Consider the following 20,274-nt stretch of genomic DNA (forward strand, 5'->3'; position numbering starts at 1 on the left):
CCACATCTGGAGACGGTCCCAGCCCAACAGCGGGCTCACAGTCTGGAAAGGGGGAGACAGACGACAAGACAAAACGTATTAACGAAATAAAATAAATAGAATGTGTAGAAGTAAAATAGAGTAATCAATCAATCAATCGTATTTATTGAGCGCTTACTGTGTGCAGAGCACTGTAGTAAGCGCTTGGGAAGTCCGAGTTGGCCACATCTAGAGCCGGTCCCTACCCAACAGCGGGCTCACAGTCTGGAGGGGGGAGACAGACGACAAGACAAAACGTATTAATGAAATAAAATAAATAGAATATGTACAAGTAAAATAGAGTAATCAATCAATCAATCGTCTTTATTGAGCGCTTACTGTGTGCAGAGCACCGTAGTAAGCGTTTGGGAAGTCCGAGTTGGCCACATCTAGAGCCGGTCCCTACCCAACAGCGGGCTCACAGTCTGGAAAGGGGGAGACAGACGACAAGACAAAACGTATTAACGAAATAAAATAAATAGAATATGTACAAGTAAAATAGAGTAATCAATCAATCAATCGTCTTTATTGAGCGCTTACTGTGTGCGGAGCACCGTAGTAAGCGCTTGGGAAGTCCGAGTTGGCCACATCTAGAGCCGGTCCCTACCCAACAGCGGGCTCACAGTCTAGAAGGGGGAGGCAGACGACAAAACCAAACGTATTAACGAAATAATAAAATGAATAGGATAAATATGTACAAGTAAAATAGAGTAATAAATCCGTACAAACATGTATACATTTATCCAGGAGCTGTGGGGAAGGGAAGGAGGGAAGGAGGGGGGGATGGGGAGGCGGAGGAGGGGGAGAGGAAGGAGGGGGTTCAGTCTGGGAAGGCCTCCTGGAGGAGGTGAGCTTAATGTTACAGTGGCGCCCCCCGACTCTCCCGGCCCCGCCCCCTCGACGCCCCCAACCCCTCCCCTCGGGGATCCCGGCCCCGCCCACTAAGAGCCCCGGCCCCGCCCACTGAGAGCCATGGCCCCGCCCCCAGGCTCTCCAGGCCCCGCCCCTTCGATGCACCAGGCCCCGCCCCTCCCACTAAGAGCCCTGGCCCCGCCCCCTCGGCGCTCCAGGCCCCGCCCCTCGACACTCCAGGCTCCGCCCCCTCGACGCTCCAGACCCCGCCCCCTCGGCGCTCCAGGCCCCGCCCCTGCGCTCCTATCCCCGCCCCTCGACGTTCCAGACCCCGCCCCCTCGGCGCTCCAGGCCCCGCCCCTTCGATGCGCCAGGCCCCGCCCCTCGGCGTTCCCTCCCCCTCCCCTTCGACGGTCCTGGCCCCGCCCATCGGCGCTTCAGGGCCCGCCCCCTCGACGCTCCAGGCCCCGCCCCCTCGGCGCTCCAGACCCCGCCCCTCGACGATCCAGGCCCCGCCCCACGGCGCTCCTATCCCCGCCCCTCGACGGTCCAGGCCCCGCCCCCTCGGCGCTCCCGGCCCCGCCCCCTCGGCGCTCCAGGCCCCGCCCCCTCGGCGTTTCCCGGCGGCCGATTGGCGGCGGCGCGGTGACGTCACGGCGCTGGGGTGTAGCCCCTCCCCGCTGCCCCGGAGCCCGGGCCGCCGGCAACGGACCCCCTCCCCCCCCCCCCGACACACACACACACACACACACATTCTGACACCCGACCTTCGACCTCCGACCCCTGCGGCCCCTCCGACCCCCGACATGGTGTCCCCGGTCACCGTGGTGAGACCCGACGAGGGCCCGCGCGCCCGTGTGTGTGTGTCTGTGTGTCTGTGTTGTGTGTCTGTGTTTGTGTGTGTGTGAGTCACTGTGTGTGTCTGTGTTTGTGTCTGTGTGCGTGTGTGTGTGTGAGACTGTGTGTCTGTGTTTGTGTCTGTGTGTCTGTGTTTGTGCGCGTGTGTGTGTGTGTCTCTGTGTTTGTGCGTGTGTGTGTGTGTGTGTGTGTGTCTGTGTGCTGTTTGGGGGGGGCCTCCGGGGGCCGGGGTGGAGGGGGGCGATCCCCGGGGGGACCCCGGGACCGCTGCGGTGTGTGTGTGTGTGTGTGTGTGTGTGTGTGTCTGTGTCTTTGTGTGTTTGTGATGTGTGTGTGTCTGTGTTTGTGATGTTTGTGTGTGTGTTGGGGGGGGGGACGGGTCGGAGGGCCATCCCCAGGGGGAGCCTGGGGCCAGTGCGGTGTGTGTGTGTGTGTGTGTGTGTGTGTGTGTGTTTGTGATGTGTCTGTGTCTGTGTTTGTGTGTGTCTGTGTTTGTGATGTTTGTGTGTGTGTGTGTCGGGGGGGGGGGGACGGGTCGGAGGGCCATCCCCAGGGGAGCCTGGGGCCAGTGCGGTCTGTGTGTGTGTGTGTGTGTGTGTTTGTGATGTGTGTGTGTGTCTGTGTTTGTGTGTGTCTGTGTTTGTGATGTTTGTGTGTGTGTGTCGGGGGGGGGGGACGGGTCGGAGGGCCATCCCCAGGGGGAGCCTGGGGCCAGTGCGGTCTGGGTCTGTGTGTGTGTGTGTGTTTGTGATATGTGTGTCTGTGATATGTGTGTCTGTGTGTGTGTGTGTGTGTCCGTGTTTGTGTGTGTCTGTGTTTGTGATGTTTGTGTGTGTGTGTGTGTGTGTGTGTGTGTGTGTGGGACGGGTCGGAGGGCCATCCCCAGGGGGAGCCTGGGGCCAGTGCGGTCTGTGTGTGTGTGCGTGTGTGTGTGTGTTTGTGATGGGTGTGTGTGTGTGTGTGGGGGGGGGGGTCCTCCCGTCCGGGGCCGGGTGGGTCCGTGACCCTTGGGAAGAACGGGGGAGGTGGGCGGGGGACGGTTGCCTTGGCAACGCGGCGGCCCCCTCCCTCCGTCCGTCCGTCCGCCCGCCCGCCCGTCCGTCCAAGCGGTTCCCACGGGCCGGGCGCCGTTTTGGAAGGAGAACGGTTCAATCCTCATCCTCACCCGGACTGAGCCCCCTCCTTCCTCTCCCCCTCATCCCCCTCTCCATCCCCCCCATCTTACCTCCTTCCCCTCCCCACAGCACCTGTATAGATGGATATATGTTTGTACACATTTATTACTCTATTTATTTATGTATTTTACTTGTACCTAGCTATTCTATTTATTTTATTTTGTTAGTGTGTCTGGTTTTGTTCTCTGTCTCCCCCTTCTAGACTGTGAGCCCACTGTTGGGTAGGGACCGTCTCTAGATGTTGCCAATTTGGACTTCCCAAGCGCTTAGCACAGTGCTCTGCACACAGTAAGCGCTCAATAAATACGATTGATGATGATGATGATGATGATCCTCCGGGGGGGCCGGCCGGGAGACCGAACCGCTGAGAAGCCCGGGGAAGGCCGCTGATTGACCTGAGGACACACACACACACACACACACACACACACACACACACACACACACCCACCCACCCACCCACCCACCCCCCACACACACGGCACCCGGCGGACACGATTTATTACTCTATTATTTTACTTCTCCCTATTTACTAGTCTATTTATGCTGTCGATGATGTGCACCATTCATTTATTCAATCCTATTGATTGAACGCTTACTGTGCGCGGAGCGCTGGACTAAGCGCTTGGGAAAGACAAGCATGGCCGTGGCTCAGTGGAAAGAGCCCGGGCTTTGGAGTCAGAGGTCATGGGTTCAAATCCCGGCTCCGCCACTTGCCAGCTGGGTGACTGTGGGCAAGGCACTTCACTTCTCTGGGCCTCAGTTACCTCATCTGGAAAATGGGGATGAAGACTGGGAGCCCCACGTGGGACAACCTGATCACCTTGTAAATGCCCCAGCGCTTAGAACAGTGCTGTGCACATAGTAAGCGCTTAATAAATGCCATTGTTATTAAGTGGGCGACATAGAGAGACGGTCCCTATTCATTCATTCAATCGTATTTATTGAGCGCTTACTGTGCGCGGAGCACTGGACTAAGCACTTGGGAAGGACAAGTGGGCGACATAGAGAGACGGTCCCTATTCATTCATTCATTCATTCAATCGTATTTATTGAGCGCTTACTGTGCGCGGAGCACTGGACTAAGCGCTTGGGAAGGACAAGTGGGCGACATAGAGAGACGGTCCCTATTCATTCATTCATTCAATCGTATTTATTGAGCGCTTACTGTGCGCGGAGCACTGGACTAAGCACTTGGGAAGTACAAGTGGGCAACATCTAGAGACGGTCCCTATTCATTCATTCATTCAATCGTATTTTGGGGGGGTGGGGGGGTGGGGAGAGGAAGTAGGGGGCTCAGTGTGGGAAGGCCTCCTGGAGGAGGTGAGCTCTCAGTAGGGCTTTGAAGGGAGGAAGAGAGCGAGCTTGGCGGATGGGCGGAGGGAGGGCATGGAGAAGCAGCGTAGCTCAGTGGAAAGAGCCCCAGCTTTGGAGTCAGAGGTCATGGGTTCAAATCCCAGCTCTGCCAATTGTCAGCTGGGTGACTTTGGGCCAGTCACTTCACTTCTCTGGGCCTCAGTTACCTCATCTGTAATATGGGGATGAAGACTGTGAGCCCCCTGTGGGACAACCTGATCACCTTGTAACCTCCCCAGTGCTTAGAACAGTGCTTTGCTGCACATAGTAAGCGCTTAATAAATGCTATTATTATTATTATTATTATTATTATTACAAGTTGGCGACATATAGAGACGGTTCCTATTCATTCATTCATTCGTATTTATTGAACGCTTACTGTGCGCAGAGCACTGGACTAAGCACTTGGGAAGTACAAGTTGGCGACATATAGAGACGGTCCCTCTTCATTCATTCATTCATTCAATCGTATTTATTGAGCGCTTACTGTGCGCGGAGCACTGGACTAAGCGCTTGGGAAGTACAAGTTGGCGACATATAGAGACGGTCCCTATTCATTCATTCAATCGCATTTATTGAGCGCTTACTGTGCACAGAGCACTGGACTAAGCACTTGGGAAGTACAAGTTGGCGACATATAGAGACGGTCCCTATTCATTCATTCATTCATTCCTTCAATCGTATTTATTGAGCGCTTACTGTGCGCAGAGCACTGGACTAAGCACTTGGGAAGTACAAGTTGGCGACATATAGAGACGGTCCCTATTCATTCATTCCTTCAATCGTATTTATTGTGCGCTTACTGTGCTCAGAGCACTGGACTAAGCACTTGGGAAGTACAAGTTGGCGACATATAGAGACAGTCCCTATTCATTCATTCATTCATTCAATCGTATTTATTGAGCGCTTACTGTGCGCAGAGTACTGGACTAAGCACTTGGGAAGTACAAGTTGGCGACATATAGAGACGGTCCCTATTCATTCATTCATTCATTCCTTCAATCGTATTTATTGAGCGCTTACTGTGCGCAGAGCACTGGACTAAGCACTTGGGAAGTACAAGTTGGCGACATATAGAGACGGTCCCTATTCATTCATTCCTTCAATCGTATTTATTGAGCGCTTACTGTGCTCAGAGCACTGGACTAAGCACTTGGGAAGTACAAGTTGGCGACATATAGAGACGGTCCCTATTCATTCATTCATTCATTCCTTCAATCGTATTTATTGAGCGCTTACTGTGCGCAGAGCACTGGACTAAGCACTTGGGAAGTACAAGTTGGCGACATATAGAGACGGTCCCTATTCATTCATTCATTCAATCGCATTTATTGAGCGCTTACTGTGCACAGAGCACTGGACTAAGCGCTTGGGAAGTATAAGTTGGCGACATATAGAGACGGTCCCTATTCGTTCACTCATTCATTCATTCAATCGTATTTATTGAGCGCTTCCTGTGTGCAGAGCACTGGACTAAGCACTCGGGAAGGACAGGTTGGCGACATGTGGAGACAGTCCCTACCCAACAGCGGGCTCACAGTCTAGAAGGGGGAGACAGAGAACAAGACAAAACATATTAACAAAATAAAATAAATAGAATAAATATGTGCAAATAAATAAATGGAGTAATAAATCTGTCCAAACATATATACAGGTGCTGTGGGGAGGGGAAGGAGGTAGGGCGGGGGGGGATGGGGAGGGGGAGAGGAAGGAGGGGGCTCAGTGTGGGAAGGCCTCTTGCTTGCTTTACTTCTATCTATTCTGATGACTTGACACCCGTCCACACGTTTTGTTTTGTTGTCCGTCTCCCCCTTCTAGGCTGTGAGTCCGTTGTCGGGTAGGGACCGTCTCTATATGTTGCCGACTTGGACTTCCCAAGCGCTTAGTCCAGTGCTCTGCACACAGTAAGCGCTCAATAAATACGATTGAATGAATGAATGAATGAATGAAAGACGAAGGAGGGTTACAACCCTAGATCCGACCCCCCAGGCCCGGGCTTTTTCCACTAGGTCCTTCACTTCTCTGGGCCTCAGTTCCCTCATCTGTAAAATGGGGATGAAGACTGTGAGCCCCCTGTGGGACACCCTGATCACCTTGTACCTCCCCAGCGCTTAGAACAGTGCTTTGCACGTAGTAAGCGCTTAATAAATGCCATCATCATCATTATTATTATAATGCTTCTACACCACATACAGCTAGAGTATTCCCTGGCTGTATTTATTCATTCATTCAATCATATTTATTGAGCATTTGCTACTACTACTACTTCTACTACTACTAATGATGATGATGACATTTATTAAGCACTTACTATGTGCAAAGCACTGTTCCAAGCACTGGGGAGGTTACAAGGTGATCAGGTTGCCCCACGGGGGGCTCACAGTCTTCATCCCCATTTTACAGATGAGGTCACTGAGGCCCAGAGAAGTGAAGTGACTCTCCCACAGTCACACAGCTGACAAGTGGCGGAGCTGGGATTTGAACCCATGACCTCTGACTTCAGAGCCCGTACTCTTTCCACTGAGCCATGCTGCTTCTCATAACCAGCGCTTAGAACAGTGCTTTGCACATAGTAAGTATATATTATTATATAATAATAATGCTGGCATTTGTTAAGCGCTTACTAAGTGCCTGGCACATAGTAAGCACTTACCAAACGCCATTATTTATTATTTTACGGTCGATAGGCCTGTGGCCCGTGGAGGGAACACGCTGTACTTTCCTCGAGCTCCCCCAACCCCGGCTGCAGGGCCCGGCCTGATAAAGGAAGCGCTACCCTGGTCTCATTCTGGCCGCTGAAGGCTGGGAGGCCTGGGAGGAGGGGGCAGGACTCCTCCCTCAGTTTCTCAGTCTGGGAAATGGGGGCAAGGACCCTCCCAGGGAGGAAGAGGAAGGTTTTCTCTGCCCCATGCACCAGCCCAAGTCTAGGGGACTTGCCCCCTCCTTCCTCTCCCCCTCCTCATCCCCCCCCGCCTTCCCTCCTTCCCCTCCCCACAGCACCTGTATATATGTTTGTACAGATTTATTACTCTTACTTGTACATATTTATTCTATTTTATTTGATTTATATGTTTTGTTTTGTCGTCTGTCTCCCCCTTCTAGACTGTGAGCCCGCTGTTGGGTAGGGACCGTCTCTATATGTTGCCGACTTGTACTTTCCAAGCACTTAAGTACAGTGCTCTGCACACAGTAAGCGCTCAATAAATACTATTGATTGATTGATTGATTGATTCTGCCGCTGCAGGGGCTGGGAGCTGGGTTTATTGGAGTCTGCTCCCTTCCTGCCGTGGCCCCCAAACCTGGCCCGGGTCCTCCCTGCTTTCCTCCTCTCCCCCAGCCCCCCAGGACCCAGCCAGGCCTTCTCACGATCCTGAGGGGTTTGCCCCTCTCAGAGCTCTTATGGGGTGAGACTGGTTTGGAGGGAAACTGAGGCCCAGGATGACCAATCCCCCTGTCAGCCTGGGGCCGTGCCGCTCTCAGTTCTGGCCCCTTCCATTCATTCATTCATTCATTCATTGGGTAGGGACCGTCTCTATATGTTGCCAACTTATACTTCCCAAGCGCTTAGTACAGTGCTCTGCACACAGTAAGTGCTCAATAAATACGATTGAATGATTGAATGAATTCATATTTAATCAATCAATCAATCGTATTTACTGAGCTCTTACTGTGTGGGAGGCTACAAGGTGATCAGGTTGTCCCATGGGGGGGCTCACAGTCTTCATCCCCATTTTACAGATGAGGGAACTGAGGCCCAGAGAAGTGAAGTGCCTTACCCAAAGTCACCCAGCTGACAATTGGCGGAGCCGGGATTTGAACCCATGACCTCTGACTGCAAAGCCCGGGCTCTTTCCACTGAGCCACGCTGCTTCTCCACTGTATGCAGAGCACTGTACTAAGTGCTTGGGAAGTACCCACCCCTTCTAGGGTAGGTAGCCGGGATTTGAACCCATGACCTCTGACTCCAGAGCCCGGGCTCTTTCCACTGAGCCACGCTGCTTCTCCACTGTATGCAGAGCACTGTACTAAGTGCTTGGGAAGTACCCACCCCTTCTACGGTAGGTAGCCGGGATTTGAACCCATGACCTCTGACTCCAAAGCCCGGGCTCTTTCCACTGAGCCACGCTGCTTCTCTACTGTGTGCAGAGCACTGTACTAAGCGCTTGGGAGAGCACGATATAACAGTAAACAGACCCATTCCTTGCCCACAACGAGTCCTTCAAAGCCCTACTGAGAGCTCACCTCCTCCAGGAGGCCTTCCCAGACTGAGCCCCCTCTTTCCTCTCCCCCTCCCCACCCCCCCGCCCTACCTCCTTCCCCTCCCCACAGCACCTGTATATATGTTTGTACAGATTTGTCACTCTATTTATTTTCCTTGTACGTATTTACTAGTCTATTTATTTTGTTAATGATGTGCCTCTAGCTTTAATTTTATTTGTTTTAACGACTTGACACCTGTCTGCGTGTTTTGTTTTGTTGTCCCTCTCCCTCTTCCAGACTGTGAGCCCTTTGTCGGTAGGGACCGTGTCTAGATGTTGCCGACTTGGACTTTCCAAGCGCTTAGTCCAGTGCTCTGCACACAGTAAGCGCTCAATAAATACGATTGAATGAATGAATGAATGAATGAATGAATGAATGGAGGCCCCTGAGGCTCTCCCCAGTGTCCCCCCAGCCGACAGCTCCAGGGTCAGTGGTTCAAATGGCCTCTCTTTTCCCCCCACCTGTCTTTTTTGCAGGTTTCCCAGTTTGGGGCAGGGGCAGAGGGGTTTCTCTTCCAGAGGAGGGGAGCTCCACATCCTCCTCTTCCCCCACACTTGAATTTCCCAGTTTGCTTAGGACTCTCCCCGTCTTTCCCCTCTTCAAGGCCCTCTCTGGGTGGTCTCTGCCCATCCCCTGCGCGTTGGTGGGTGACAGGCTGCGAGGCCTGGAGATCAGGACTCAATCCTGATCAATCAATCAATCAATCAATCGTATTTATTGAGCGCTTACTGTGTGCAGAGCACTGGACTAAGCGCTTGGGAAGTCCAAGTTGGCAACATCTAGAGACGGTCTCTACCCAACAGTGGGCTCACAGTCTAAAAGGGGGAGACAGAGAACGAAAGACTGTGAGCCCACTGTTGGGTAGGGACCGTCTCTATATGTTCCCAACTTGTACTAATCAATCAGTCAATCGTATTTATTGAGCGCTTACTGTGTGCAGAGCACTGGACTAAGCGCTTGGGAAGTACAAGTTGGCAACATATAGAGACGGTCTCTACGCAACAGTGGGCTCACAGTCTAAAAGGGGGAGACAGAGAACAAAAGGCTGTGAGCCCACTGTTGGGTAGGGACCATCTCTATATGTTCCCAATTTGTAATAATCAATCAATCAATCGTATTTATTGAGCGCTTACTGTGTGCAGAGCACTGGACTAAGCGCTTGGGAAGTCCAAGTTGGCAACATATAGAGACAGTCCCTACCCAACAGTGGGCTCACAGTCTAAATGGGGGAGACAGAGAACGAAAGACTGTGAGCCCACTGTTGGGTAGGGACTGTCTCTATATGTTCCCAACTTGTAATAATAATAATAATAATGATGGCATTTATTCAGCGCTTACTATGTGCAAAGCACTGTTCTAAGCACTGGGGAGGTTACAAGGTGATCAGGTTGTCCCACGGGGGGCTCACAGTCTTCATCCCCGTTTTCCAGATGAGGTAACTGAGGCCCAGAGAAGTGAATTGACTTGCCCAAAGTCACACAGCTGACAATTGGCAGAGCCGGGATTTGAACCCACGACCTCTGACTCCAAAGCCCGGGCTCTTTTCACTGAGCCACGCTGCTTCTCTGTACTTCTACTTGTACTTCCCAAGCACTCAGTACAGTGCTCTGCACACAGTAAGCGCTCAATAAATACGATTGAATGAATGAATGGTTGGGCAGACTTAGTGACCTCCGCCTGGTGCCCACGATGCCCTCAAAATAATAATAATAATAATGATGGCATTACCATAAAGCGCTTACTATGTGCAAAGCGCTGGGGAGGTTGCAAGGCGATCAGGTTGTCCCACAGGGGGCTCACAGTCTTAATCCCCATTTTATAGATGAGGTAGCTGAGGCACAGAGAATAATAATAATAATGATGGCATTTATTAAGCGCTTCTAGACTGTGAGCCCACTGTTGGGTAGGGACCGTCTCTATATGTTGCCAACTTGTACTTCCCCAGCACTTAGTACAGTGCTCTGCACACAGGAAGCGCTCAATAAGTACAATTGATTGATGGATTGATTGATTCCTGGCCTCACCTGGCGTCCGGAGGGGCTGGAGCCGGCTCGCCGGGCCACTGAGGCCGTGACAGCTCTCTGAACTTTCCCTTCCCACTCCTTTCCCCGAGCGGTCAGTCATTCATTCAGTCGTATTTACTGAGCGCTTACTGTGTGCACAGCACTGTGCTAAGCGCTTGGGAGAGTACAACACGACAATAGACGGACACATTTGCCCCTCCCGGGCCCAGTGTCCTCCAGACGGCCCAGTGGGCGGCTCTGCTAAAGACCTGTAAATCCAGCCCCCCTAACCCTCCCTAATAATAATAATAATAATAATGGCATTTATTAAGCGCTTACTGTGTGCACAGCACTGTACTAAGCGCTTGGGAGAGTACAACGGACGATAGACGGACACATTTGCCCCTCCCAGGCCCAGTGTCCTCCAGACGGCCCAGTGGGCGGCTCTGCTAAAGACCTGTAAATCCAGCCCCCCTAACCCTCCCTAATAATAATAATAATAATGATGGCATTTATTAAGCGCTTACTGTGTGCACAGCACTGTACTAAGCGCTTGGGAGAGTACAACGCGACAACAGATGGACACATTTGTCCCTCCCGGGCCCTGTGTCCTCCAGACGGCCCAGTGGGCAGCTCTGCTAAAGACCTATAAATCCAGCCCCCCTAACCCTCCCTAATAATAATAATAATGATGGCATTTATTGAGCGCTTACTATGTGCAAAGCACTGTTCTAAGCGCCTACCCTCCACCCAGACCTGGACGGGTCCTGGGGCAGGGGAGGGGGCAGGGGATGTGAGCCCGTTGTTGGGTAGGGACCGTCTCTATATGTTGCCAACTTGTACTTCCCAAGCGCTTAGTACAGTGCTCTGCACACAGTTAGCGCTCAATAAATACGATTGAATGAATGGAGCGCTGTGGGGGAGGAGATAACAGTAATAATAATTAAGTTACTTAGCGCTGATGGTGGGCTGGCCCAGGCCTCCGTTCCGGAGGCTCCCAGGGGGTCATCATGGGAAGAGAAGGAGTCCGCAAGGATTTTTCAGGATGGCAGTGAGCCCGCTGTTGGGTAGGGACCGTCTCTATATGTTGCCAACTTATACTTCCCAAGCGCTTAGTACAGTGCTCTGCACACAGTAAGCGCTCAATAAATACGATTGAATGAATGAATGATGGATTTCAGACCCCAAATTGTCCTCTGGCCTATCAGGAGGTGGGTGGAGAGTTGGTTTTTCTCCATTGGAATCACTTGGGGGTGTTTAAAGCAGTTTTAATAATAATAATAATAATAATAATAATGGCATTAAGCGCTTACTACTACTACTACTACTAATGATGGCATTTATTAAGCGCTTACTATGTGCAAAGCACTGTTCTAAGCTCTGGGGAGGTTACAAGGTGATCAGGTTGTCCCATGTGGGGCTCACAGTCTTAATCCCCTTTTTGCAGATGAGGGAACTGAGGCCCAGAGAAGTGAAGTGACTTGCCCAAAGTCACACAGCTGACAGTTGGTGGAACTGGGATCTGAACCCATGACCTCCGACTCCAGAGCCCGGGCTCTTTCCACTGAGCCACGCTGCTTCTCTTCTGCTTCTATTATTATTACTACGTGCAAAGCACTGTTCTAAGCGCCGGGGAGGTTACAAGGTGATCGGGCTGTCCCACGGTGGGGCCTCCCAGTCTTCATCCCCATTTTACAGATGAGGGAACTGAGGCCCAGAGAATAAATAATAATAATGTTGGTATTTGTTAATCACTTACTATGTGCCAAGCACTGTTCTAAGCGCTGAGGGGGGGATACATGGTAATCAAGGTTGTCCCACGTGGGGCTCACAGTCTTCATCCCCATTTGACAGATGAGGGAACTGAGGCCCAGAGAAGTGAAGCGACCTGGCCAAAGTCACCCAGCTGACAATTGGTGGAACCAGGACTTGAACCCATGACTTCTGACTCCAAAGCCCGGGCTCTTTCCACTGAGCCACGCTGCTTCTCTTTTTTGAGGTCCTGAGGAACCCCTGCCCAAAGAAGCTCTGGACTTAATACCTCCAGCCCGCCCCCAGCCCGGGGACCTCAGAGGACCAGCCTGGGATGCACTCAATAAATACGATTGATTGATTGATTGATTGATTGACCACGTGGATCTCTCGCCCGCATCCCGCACGCGCCTTTGGGCTCGGCTCGATGCCCCGGGCCCGGACAGGCACTGGGGATTCCAGGGTCCTATTCCCCCGTCTCCTCCGTGGGATCGGCCGGGCTGGTCCCCACTTCAATCCATACTTCATGCTGCTGCCTGGATTATCTTTGTCCAGTAACGCTGTGGGCATATCACTCCCCTCCTCAAAAATCTCCAGTGGCTACCAATCAATCTGCGCATCGGGCAGAAACTCCTCACCCTGGGCTTCAAGGCTGTCCATCACCTCGCCCCCTCCTACCTCACCTCCCTTCTGTCCTTCTCCAGCCCACCCCGCACCCTCCGCTCCTCTGCCGCTAATGTCCTCCCCGTACCTCGTTCTCGCCTGTCCCGCCATCGACCCCCGGCCCACGTCCACCCCCGGGCCTGGAATGCCCCCAATCCCTCTGCCCATCCGCCAAGCTAGCTCTCTTCCTCCCTTCAAGGCCCTACTGAGAGCTCACCTCCTCCAGGAGGCCTTCCCAGACTGAGCCCCTTCCTTCCTCCCCTCTCCATCCCCCCCATCTTACCTCCTTCCCTTCCCCACAGCACCTGTATATATGTATAGATGTTTGTACATATTTATTACTCTATTTTACTTGTACATATCTATTCCATTTATTTTATTTCATTAGTATGTGTGGCTTTGTTCTCTGTCTCCCCCTTTTAGACTGTGAGCCCACTGTTGGGTAGGGACCGTCTCTAGATGTTGCCAACTTGTACTTCCCAAGCGCTTAGTCCAGTGCTCTGCACACAGTAAGCGCTCAATAAATACGATTGACGATGATGATGGTCAGACTGGTCTGGCGTTGAGGCTAGGCGGTGACTGGCCTCAGTTTACTCACTTCAAAAGTGGGCTCCGGTGGCGGGCAGGGTGGGGCCGGGCCATGAGGCATCCGCCCGGGCCCCTCCCGCTGCCGGTGGTGGTAGTAATGGCGTTTTTGGCGCAGGATCAAAGAGCTCCTTCCCCCCCCCGGACCTTCCCCGCCGGCCGGCCTGGGATGGCGGAGAGGGAATCCCCGCCAAACCGCCCCCCGGCCTTGGGGCTGACGAGCCGCCCCCGTGTGTCTCTCCCCCCCAGGTGAAGAGCGAGGGGCCCAAGCTGGTCCCCTTCTTCAAGGCCACGTGCGTCTACTTTGTGCTGTGGCTGCCGTCGGCCAGCCCGTCCTGGTTCAGCGCCCTCATCAAGTGCCTCCCCATCTTCAGCCTGTGGCTCTTCCTGCTGGCCCACGGCTTGGGCTTCCTGCTGGCCCACCCCAGCGCCAGCCGCATCTTCGCCGGCCTCGTCTTCTCCGCCGTGGGCGACGCCTTCCTCATCTGGCAGGACCAGGGCTACTTTGTGCACGGTCAGTGGCGGCCCCCACCCGGACCCCTCGGCGTGGCTCAGTGGCAGGAGGCCGGGCTTGGGTGCGGATCCCGTCAGCTGCGCCCAAAGTCACTCGGCTGCTTTGGGCCTCAGTCGCCTCATCTGTAAAGTGGGGATGAAGACTGTGAGCCCCACGTGGGACAAACCTAATCGTGTATCCCCCCAGCGCTTAGAACATAGTAAGCGCTTAGCAAATACCGTCGTGGTGATTCGGGACAGGACCGGGTCGGGGGTGGGGGTTGGCATCTGACCTCTGACCCCTGACGATTTAGCCGCCCAATGCCCCCGGAGGGCCGGTGGGGGGGACGGGACGCCCCAAGATGCCAACCCCCTCACTTGGCTCCTCTGTCGTCTCTCTCCCCGCCCCCCTCCAGGCCTGCTGATGTTTGTGGTGACCCACGTCCTTTACACCTGGGCCTTCGGCATGCGTCCCCTGGCCCTGCGGCTGGGGCTGGGGATGGCCGCCCTCTCCTGCCTGTGCTACGCGATCCTCTACCCGTACCTGAGCGGCCCCTTCACCTACCTGGTTGGGGGGTACGTGGCGCTGATCGCCTTCATGGGCTGGCGGGCCTTGGCGGGCGTGCGGCCGGGCGGGACCCCGTGGCGCTGGACGGAGCTAGCCGCCGGCGCCGGGGCCATGCTCTTCATCGTCTCAGACATGACCCTCGCCCTCAACAAGTTCTGCTTCCCCGTGCCCTACTCCCGGGTGGTCATCATGGCCACCTACTACGCCGCCCAGATGCTCATCGCCCTGTCTGCGGTGGAGAGCCGGGACCAGGACGGCGGCAAGAGAGACTGAGGCGGGGGGACCCGGCGGGGCCGTTCCCCCGCGCCCCGAGGACCTAGCGGGGACTGGGCTCGGGGAGCTCCGGACGGGTGGAGCGGTCTGGGACCCCCCGGCCCCCGTCCGGGACCGCCGGAAGCCGCTTCCCCGGGATGCCCCTCTCTCCTCCAGTTGAACCCTGGCCCCGATGGCCGGTCCGGGATCCGGAGCGGGAGCAGGCCTCTCCTACTGTCCCCACTCCCGGGACTTGGAAGGGTCTCGATTTAGAAGGGAAGGGCCCTGAAGGGGATCATCCCGGGAGGCCCTGAAGTTGGGGGGAAGGCGCTCATCCTGTCCCTCCCTCTGCCTCCGGACCAGATCCCCCTGCCCCTAGGCCAGGGGAGGGAGATCTGCGGGGGACGTGTGCCCAGAGATTCCCCGATCGCTCCTGGGGAAGAAGGACGAGGCTGGCTGGGCCGGCCCGCGTGTGGACCGGACGCCTGGGGTCCCTGCCCCCTCCGGCCTCCCCCCCTCATCCGTGTTACTTGAACAGAGCTTGGAGCGGGGAGGGGCTCCCCCTGACCAAGGAATGCCGACGCCGGCAGCGATCAAGCTGGTAGCCCCTCGCCAGTCCATCCTGCTCTCCCAGAGGCTTCCCAGCCGTCTCCGTCCCCATCTCCTGAACCTGGGAAGAACCGGGTTCCCATTCCCGGGAGTGGAGAATTCAGGGGGTCTGTCCGCCGTAGCCCCGTCTCCGAGGGGGACGAGGGAAGGCCCGGCCTCCGGACCGTCAAACCGAGGAATCGCCCCTGCTGGGACCTGAGCCTTCCAAGTGGGGGCTTGGAGGCCCACTGAGGGGAGGAGGGAGGGAAGAACCTAGCCTTCCGGAGCCACCCCACCCTGCTCCCATCCCTGCTTTCCTTCCTGCCCCCCCTCAGTGGGTCCACGGCGCCCAGAGCCGGGGGCGGAGGACGCCAAGGCACATACAATGCAAACGGACGGCGGCAGGAAACCCTGCCGCGCTCATGTATGAACAATAAATAATAAACCAGGGCCCGCGGCCCCCCCGCCTCTTGTCCCGTGGCTGGGCTGGGGTGGGGGCCGGCGGGGCCCGCCTTGGAGACGGATTTCCGGGGAAAGGTTGGGGCCTTCGCTGAACCAGGCCCGTAGCCACTGCGAGCGAAAGACTGTGTTGGGTAGGGACTGTCTCTATATGTTGCCAATTTGTACTTCCGAAGCGCTTAGTACAGTGCTCTGCACACAGTAAGCGCTCAATAAATAGGATTGATGATGATGACGATGAGCGAAAGGGTTGGGGTCCCCCTCAGCCCTCCGGCTCGAGGCCTCAGGGACGGTCCTTTCGGTCACACCTTCCCCATCGACTCGGCCAGTCAACCCATCAATCAAGGACATTTATTGAGCACCTAGGGAGTGCGGAGCAACTCTACCGAGCGCTACCGTAATCAATCAATCGTATTTATTGAGCGCTTACTGTGTGCAGAGCACTGGACTAAGCGCTTGGGAAGTCCAAGTCGGCAACATCTAGAGACGGTCCCTACCCAACGGTGAGCTCACAGTCTAGAAGGGGGAGGCAGAGAACAAAACCAAACATATTAACAAAATAAAATCAATAGAATACATATGTACAAGTAAAACTAATAAATAAATAAATAAATGGAGTAATCAATCAATCAATCGTATTTATCGAGCGCTTACTGTGTGCAGAGCACTGGACTAAGCGCTTGGGAAGTCCAAGTTGGCAACATCTAGAGACGGTCCCCACCCAACAGCGGGCTCGCAGTCTAGAAGGGGGAGACAGAGAACAAAACCAAACATTAACAAAATAAAATAATTAGAATAGATATGTACAAGTAAAATAAATAAATAAATGGAGTAATCAATCAATCAATCGTATTTATTGAGCGCTTACTGTGTGCAGGGCACTGGACTAAGCGCTTGGGAAGTCCAAGTTGGCAACATCTAGAGACGGTCCCCACCCAACAGCGGGCTCACAGTCTAGAAGGGGGAGACAGAGAACAAAACCAAACATATTAACAAAATAAAATAAATAGATATGTACAAGTAAAATAAATAAATAAATGGAGTAATCAATCAATCAATCGTATTTATTGAGTGCTTACTGTGTGCAGAGCACTGGACTAAGCGCTTGGGAAGTCCAAGTTGGCAACATCTAGAGACGGTCCCTACCCAACAGTGGACTCACAGTCTAAAAGGGGGAGACAAAACCAAACATACTAACAAAATAAAATCAATAGAATAGATATGTACAAGTAAAACAAACAAATAAATAAATAAATGGAGTAATCAATTGTATTTATTGAGCGCTTACTGTGTTTAGAGCACTGGACTAAGCGCTTGGGAAGTCCAAGTTGGCAACATCTAGAGACGGTCCCTACCCAACTGTGGGCTCACAGTCTAGAAGGGGGAGATGGGGAACAAAACCAAACATATTAACAAAATAAAATCAATAGAATAGATATGTACAAGTAAAATAAATAAATAAATGGAGTAATAAATATGTACAAACATATATACAGGTGCTGTGGGGAAGAGAAGGAGGTAAGACGGGGGGGACGGAGAGAGGGATGAGGGGGAGAGGAACCAGTCCGAAGGGTCCCTCGGCAGCGTGGCTCAGTGGAAAAAGCCCAGGCTTTGGAGTCAGAGGTCATGGGTTCGAATCCCTACTCCGCCACATGTCTGCTGTGTGATCTTGGGCAAGTCACTTAACTTCTCTGAGCCTCAGTTACCCCTTCTGTAAAATGGGGATTAAGACTGTGAGCCCCACGTGGGACAACCTGATCACCCTGTATTGTCCCCAGCGCTTAGAACAGTGCTTTGCACATAGTAAGCGCTTAATAAATGCCAATTATTAATTAACCTCCACCCCGGGTGATGTCAGGGGTCCCCCGAGAGGTGGTCTTCCCTCTCCCCAGGAAAGAGAAAGGGGGTCATCCTGGGAACGGATAATAGTAATTGTAATAATAATAATAATAATAATAATAGCATTTGTTTAGCCCTTACTACGTACCAAGCCCTGTTCTAAGCGCTGGTGTACCTACAAGATAATTCGGCTGGCTTAATGGAAAGAGCCCAGGCCTGGGAGTCCGAGGATGTGGGTTCTAATCCCGGCTCTGCCGCTTTTTTGTCCGCTGTGTGACCTTGGGCAAGCCACTTCACTTTTCTGTGCCTCAGTTCCCTCATCTGTAAAATGGGGATGAAGACTGTGAGCCCCACGTGGGACAACCGGATCGCCTTGGATCTCCCCCAGTGCTTAGTACAGTGCTTGGCACATAGTAAGTACTTAACAAATACCATTATTATTACTATTATTATTAACAGTGCTTGGCACATAGTAAGTGCTTAATAAATACCATAGTTATTATTATTATTATTATTAACAGTGCTTGGCACATAGTAGGCGCTTAACAAATACCATTATTATTATTATTATTAACAACAGTGCTTGGCACATGGTAAGCACTTAACAAATACCATAACTGTTATTATTATTAACAGTGCGTGGCACATAGTAAGCACTTAACAAATACCATAATTATTATTATTAACAGTGTTTGGCACATAGTAAGTGCTTAACAAATACCATAATTATTATTATTATTTACAATGCTTGGCACATAGTAAGCGCTTAATAAATACCATAATAATAATTATTATTATTAACAGTGCTTGGCACATAGTAAGTGCTTAACAAATACCGTTATCATCATTATTATTATTATTATTATTATTGTTAACAACAGTGCTTGGCACATAGTAAGCACTTATATACCATAACTATTATTATTATTAACAGTGCTTGGCACATAGTAAGCGCTTAACAAATACCATAATAATAATAATTATTATTTACAGTGCTTGGCACATAGTAAGCGCTTAACATATACCATAATAATAATAATTATTATTATTATTATTAACAGTGCTTGGCACATAGTAAGCACTGAACAAATACCATAATTATTATTATTATTAACAGTGCTTGGCACATAGTAAGTGCTTAACAAATACCATGGTTATTATTATTATTAACAGTGCTTGGCACATAGTAAACGCTTAACAAATACCATAATAATAATAATTATTATTATTAACAGTGCTTGGCACATAGTAAGTGCTTAACAAATACCATTATCATTATTATTATTATCATTATTATTAACAACAGTGCTTGGCACATAGTAAGCACTTAACAAATACCATAACTATTATTATTATTAACAGTGCTTGGCACATAGTAAGCGCTTAACAAATACCATAATAATAATAATTATTATTTACAGTGCTTGGCACATAGTAAGCGCTTAACATATACCATAATAATAATAATAATTATTATTATTATTAACAGTGCTTGGCACATAGTAAGCACTTAACAAATACCATAATTATTATTATTATTAACAGTGCTTGGCACATAGTAAATGCTTAACAAATACCATGGTTATTATTATTATTAACAGTGCTTGGCACATAGTAAACGCTTAACAAATACCATAGTAATAATAATTATTATTATTAACAGTGCTTGGCACATAGTAAGTGCTTAACAAATACCATAGTTATTATTATTATTAACAGTGCTTGGCACATAGTAAGCGCTTAACAAATATCATACTTTTTATTATTATTAACAGTGCTTGGCACACAGTAAGTGCTTAACAAATACCATAATAATAATTATTATTAACAGTGCTTGGAACATAGTAAGCGCTTAACAAATACCATAATTGTTATTATTATTAACAGTGCTTGGTACATAGTAAGCGCTTAACAAATACCATTATTATTATTATTATTATTATTAACAGTGCTTGGTACATAGTGCTTAACAGATACCATAGTTATTATTATTATTATTACTAACAGTGCTTGGCACATAGTAAGCGCTTAACAAATACCATAGTTATTATTATTATTAACAGTGCTTGGCACATAGTAAGCGCTTAACAAATACCATAGTTATTATTATTATTAGCAGTGCTTGGCACATAGTAAGCGCTTAACAAATACCATAGTTTTTATTATTATTAACAGTGCTTGGCACACAGTAAGTGCTTAACAAATACCATAATAATAATAATTATTAACAGTGCTTGGAACATAGTAAGCGCTTAACAAATACCATAATTATTATTATTATTTACAGTGCTTGGCACATAGTAAGCGCTTAACAAATACCATTATTATTATTATTATTAACAGTGCTTGGTACATAGTGCTTAACAGATACCATAGTTATTATTATTATTATTATTATTATTATTAACAGTGCTTGGCACATAGTAAGCGCTTAACAAATACCATAGTTATTATTATTATTAACAGTGCTTGGCACATAGTAAGTGCTTAACAAATACCATAGTTATTATTATTATTAACAGTGCTTGGCACATAGTAAGCGCTTAACAAATAC

At 50.8% G+C, this 20,274-nt stretch overlaps 1 protein-coding gene across 1 annotated transcript; it reads left to right on the forward strand.

The window, feature by feature from the left end:
- The first annotated feature begins 1,606 nt into the window (after positions 1 to 1,606).
- TMEM86A (transmembrane protein 86A) lies at positions 1,607 to 16,047 on the forward strand. Its single transcript, XM_038764508.1, has 3 exons — positions 1,607 to 1,697; positions 13,772 to 14,036; positions 14,431 to 16,047. Exons 1-3 carry the CDS (start codon positions 1,677 to 1,679, stop codon positions 14,853 to 14,855), a joined length of 711 nt encoding a protein of 236 aa, XP_038620436.1. The 5' UTR covers positions 1,607 to 1,676; the 3' UTR covers positions 14,856 to 16,047.
- The last annotated feature ends 4,227 nt before the right edge of the window (positions 16,048 to 20,274 follow it).

Source organism: Tachyglossus aculeatus, chromosome 22 (assembly GCF_015852505.1).
Source record: "Tachyglossus aculeatus isolate mTacAcu1 chromosome 22, mTacAcu1.pri, whole genome shotgun sequence".
Taxonomy (NCBI): domain Eukaryota; kingdom Metazoa; phylum Chordata; class Mammalia; order Monotremata; family Tachyglossidae; genus Tachyglossus; species Tachyglossus aculeatus.